We start from the raw sequence: 3,213 nt of genomic DNA on the forward strand, positions 1-3,213 counted from the left end.
CGCTTCCAGGCAGCTCCCTCCCCAAGCAGGGGTTTTTGCAGGGAGAAGCTGACACAACCAGGGCCACAGGGCTGGTGACTGACTCCAAGTGACGCTGCCACCAGTTCCCCGTCACTGTGTTACAAGACATCAAGCCACGGAGAAGGGAGCCAGGGGTGCGGGCAGCTGGGAAAGTGATCGTTCTGTGCCCAGCAGGAAAGCGGGTCATCTGCCCCCAAAACCCAGCTGTGGTGGAGCACCAGCCTGAGGTCTGCAGACTGCCAGCTCTCATGGCTGGTGTCCTAACTTGGCTGGACATGGGGAGTTCACCCAGAGCAGGAGGTGTCTCTACAGCTCTGACACGACAGAGTCTTCTGCCCAGGGCCATGGAGCAAATCGGCACTGCTCCATGTGTGGCAAAGGGGCCCTCAACAGCCCTGGGATCCCCAAAACTCACCTGGGAACTTTCTTGCCAGTAACTCTACAGCACTGATGTTCAAGTCCAGTTGATCCACGTGGTGCTGGCTGAAATAGCCGATCTTTAGGTTTCTGTGATGAGAACAGAGATGGGGAGCTGGCACCAGGCCCTCCAGCCATGGCGCTCAACGCCGCAGCTACAGAAGAGGGCATATGTGTGGCTGTGCGGGACCCATCCCCATCACCTGGGTAGCCATCACTCCAAAGCACAGCCCAGAAGCCCTCCAGCTGCACCACTCCTCCCAGTCCCCCAGGCTTCCTACCAGGTACCTGTGAGCATGTCTGATCCCTCTGACTGGTGCCAGCTCCCCCATTAAGATCTTTAGCATGGTTGACTTGCCAGCTCCGTTTTCCCCAACCTAGAGAAGCAGCAGCAGCATTGGAGAACGTGAAACCCATGCAGGTACCTCAGAGAGGAGGGGAGTGATCAGGGAATTTCAGCTCTGTTAGATGAGGGGGGCAGGATGAGGGTCTAACCAATGACTCCAGCTACCTGGAAGCTCTGTTTCTATCACCAACGAGCAGCATGAGCAGCAGTGCTAGAAGGTGTTCCCTCCCCAACCCTTGAGCCCAAGGATGGCCTGGTCCCAGCCTAGTTTGCAAGCACACAGCATCTCTCTGCTGCCCCGTCCAGTGCAGCAGGAGCCCCCACTACATGCTGCTGTTGTCAGCTAACAGAGTTACAGAGAGGATAAACCCAGTTGCTTCTCAGAGGTGCCCGGTGAGAGGATGAAGGGCAACAGGCACAAGTCACAAATTCTAATTGTAATTAGGAAAAATGCTTCAACCTTCCTCAAAATGAGGATGATCAAATGCTGCAATGGGACCTGGGGAAATGGGACAAATAGTCCTCCCTGCAGATGTCCAGAATTCAACTGGACAAGGACCTGACTGACCTGACCTAACAGCACAGCTGGCCCTGCTTTGAGAAGGGACCTCCCAAGGTCCCTCGTAGCCACCGTTATTCTGCAATCCCACATACCACACAGATGCGGGACTCCAGGTCAGCAGAGACGGAGAGGGAACGAAAGATGTAGTGACTTGGGTCATAATAGAAGTCTACTTCGTCTAGCTGCAGGATTGGGGGGGAGAACTTCTCAAAACCATCGGGGAACCTGGGAAGGCAGGAAGAGGTGAGAGAAGGCCAGAAAGTTCAAAGATCCTACTCCCAGCCCTCCAGGACAACCTCTGTATGGTTGGGCAAGGGGGGCTCCCTACCATGCAGAGCCTCTGGGAAGGATGGTCACAAGAAGGATTTGCAGCTTTGGCCCCAGGAGGGAACCCAGCCTGAACACGGGGGCCTGTCTGGGCTCCCTGTCAGACTAAGGCTGGCCCGCGGGGAAGGGGTGGTTGTTCCAGCCGAGACAGGACCCAGGAGCTCATGTCAGAAATAGAGCCAGGCAGCCTCCAAGCAAGGGCTCAGGGGACACTTACTTCATGATCACTTCAGACTCCTTGTCCACAGGTTTCAGCTCTGGCCTGCAAGAAGAGGAGATGCATAACCAAGGTGCCTTGCACTGGGTGTCTTTTCTCACAGCAGAAGGCCAGATAGTCTTCATCTCTGTGGTATCTCATCTTAGCCAAAGCTTCCAGAGGCAGAGCACCCAAAGCCCAAACCACCCCCTGGTCTCCCAGGCACCCTGGGGACCTTTGTTTCTTCCTGAGAGCACTGTCCCTTCCCCACCTCCAGAGAGGAGCAGCATAGGCACTCACAGCTTCTCCAACAGCTTGAGCTTGCTCTGCACTTGAGAGGCCCGGTTGGCATTGTAGCGAAAGCGGTCGATGAAAACCTACAAGAGATAAAAGCATCAGAGAGAGCCCTAGGTCCCTTTCAGCCCCAGCCACCCTGCTCTGCTGCCAAACCTCCTGACACAATACAGCCACATCCCCGGGTCTAGAAGCATGGAGAAAGGGTCAAAGCTGGGAAAGGATGCCCCAGCACTACTGGCTTCTTCCAGTACCTGGATGTGCTCACGGTACTGCTGCTGGGCCTCATACTCTCGCTGCTGGTTCTTCAGCCGCTCCTCCTTAATCTTCATGAAGTTCTCAAAGTCCCCACGGTACGTGTCCAACCGCTGTGAGTGCAGGTGAATGATGTCTGTGGCCACCGCGTTCAGGAAGTTCCTGTCGTGGGACACCACGAGGATGGTTGACTGCCAGGTCTGGAGGAGACAGCAAGAGGGAGGCATGAGCCTTATCAAGCCAGAGCACAGGGTTTGGTCCCACCACCCAGTTAGGCGAGACACCAGCCTGCAGGATGTTTCCACCCCTCTCCCTCACTCCATCTCAGGGCCTCCTGCCATCCCGTACCTGCAGGTAGGTCTCCAGCCACAAAATGGCCCTCACGTCCAGCATGTTCGTTGGCTCTAAGGGAAGGGGAAGAGGTGCTGAGCTCAGGGGGGATGAGGACGCTGGGATCCTGCTTTTTTACACAAGAAGGGTTAGCCATCAGCGTTGTGGAGGAAGAGACCCTGTGTGGGGACCTTCCCCTTCCAGCTCAGGGGACTCAGGCATGTAGGGTGCGGGCACGGGGCCTGAGGCTCAGCCAGGGATGCTTCCCCCACTCCATACCAGTACCCAGACCCTGCTGCCCAGCAGCAGTGTCTCACCCAGACCCCCCCACCCAAGGCGGACACCTCACAGTCTCAGGGTCGTCACCCCCTGCAGTGAAGGGGCTTCCCCAGAGGGGACCTCTTAAGACAGGATGAGACGTGGGGCGCCCGGCCGGGGCGCAGGGCTGAGCTCTGTGGCCGCGGC

At 57.0% G+C, this 3,213-nt stretch overlaps 1 protein-coding gene across 1 annotated transcript in view; it reads right to left on the minus strand.

Annotated features, from left to right (window-relative positions):
- Positions 1 to 2,822, minus strand: part of ABCF3 (ATP-binding cassette, sub-family F (GCN20), member 3) — a gene marked incomplete at its 5' end in the record, with an annotated part of 4,636 nt that extends 1,814 nt beyond the window's left edge. The window contains 7 exons of the mRNA XM_008944078.1: positions 437 to 528; positions 727 to 815; positions 1,439 to 1,571; positions 1,891 to 1,935; positions 2,170 to 2,246; positions 2,418 to 2,618; positions 2,767 to 2,822. Coding sequence (XP_008942326.1) covers positions 437 to 528; positions 727 to 815; positions 1,439 to 1,571; positions 1,891 to 1,935; positions 2,170 to 2,246; positions 2,418 to 2,618; positions 2,767 to 2,822 — 693 coding nt within the window. The remainder of the gene's footprint in view (positions 1 to 436; positions 529 to 726; positions 816 to 1,438; positions 1,572 to 1,890; positions 1,936 to 2,169; positions 2,247 to 2,417; positions 2,619 to 2,766) is intronic.
- Between the last annotated feature and the right edge of the window lie 391 nt (positions 2,823 to 3,213).

Source organism: Merops nubicus, unplaced genomic scaffold (assembly GCF_000691845.1).
Source record: "Merops nubicus isolate BGI_N331 unplaced genomic scaffold, ASM69184v1 scaffold39707, whole genome shotgun sequence".
NCBI lineage: Eukaryota > Metazoa > Chordata > Aves > Coraciiformes > Meropidae > Merops > Merops nubicus.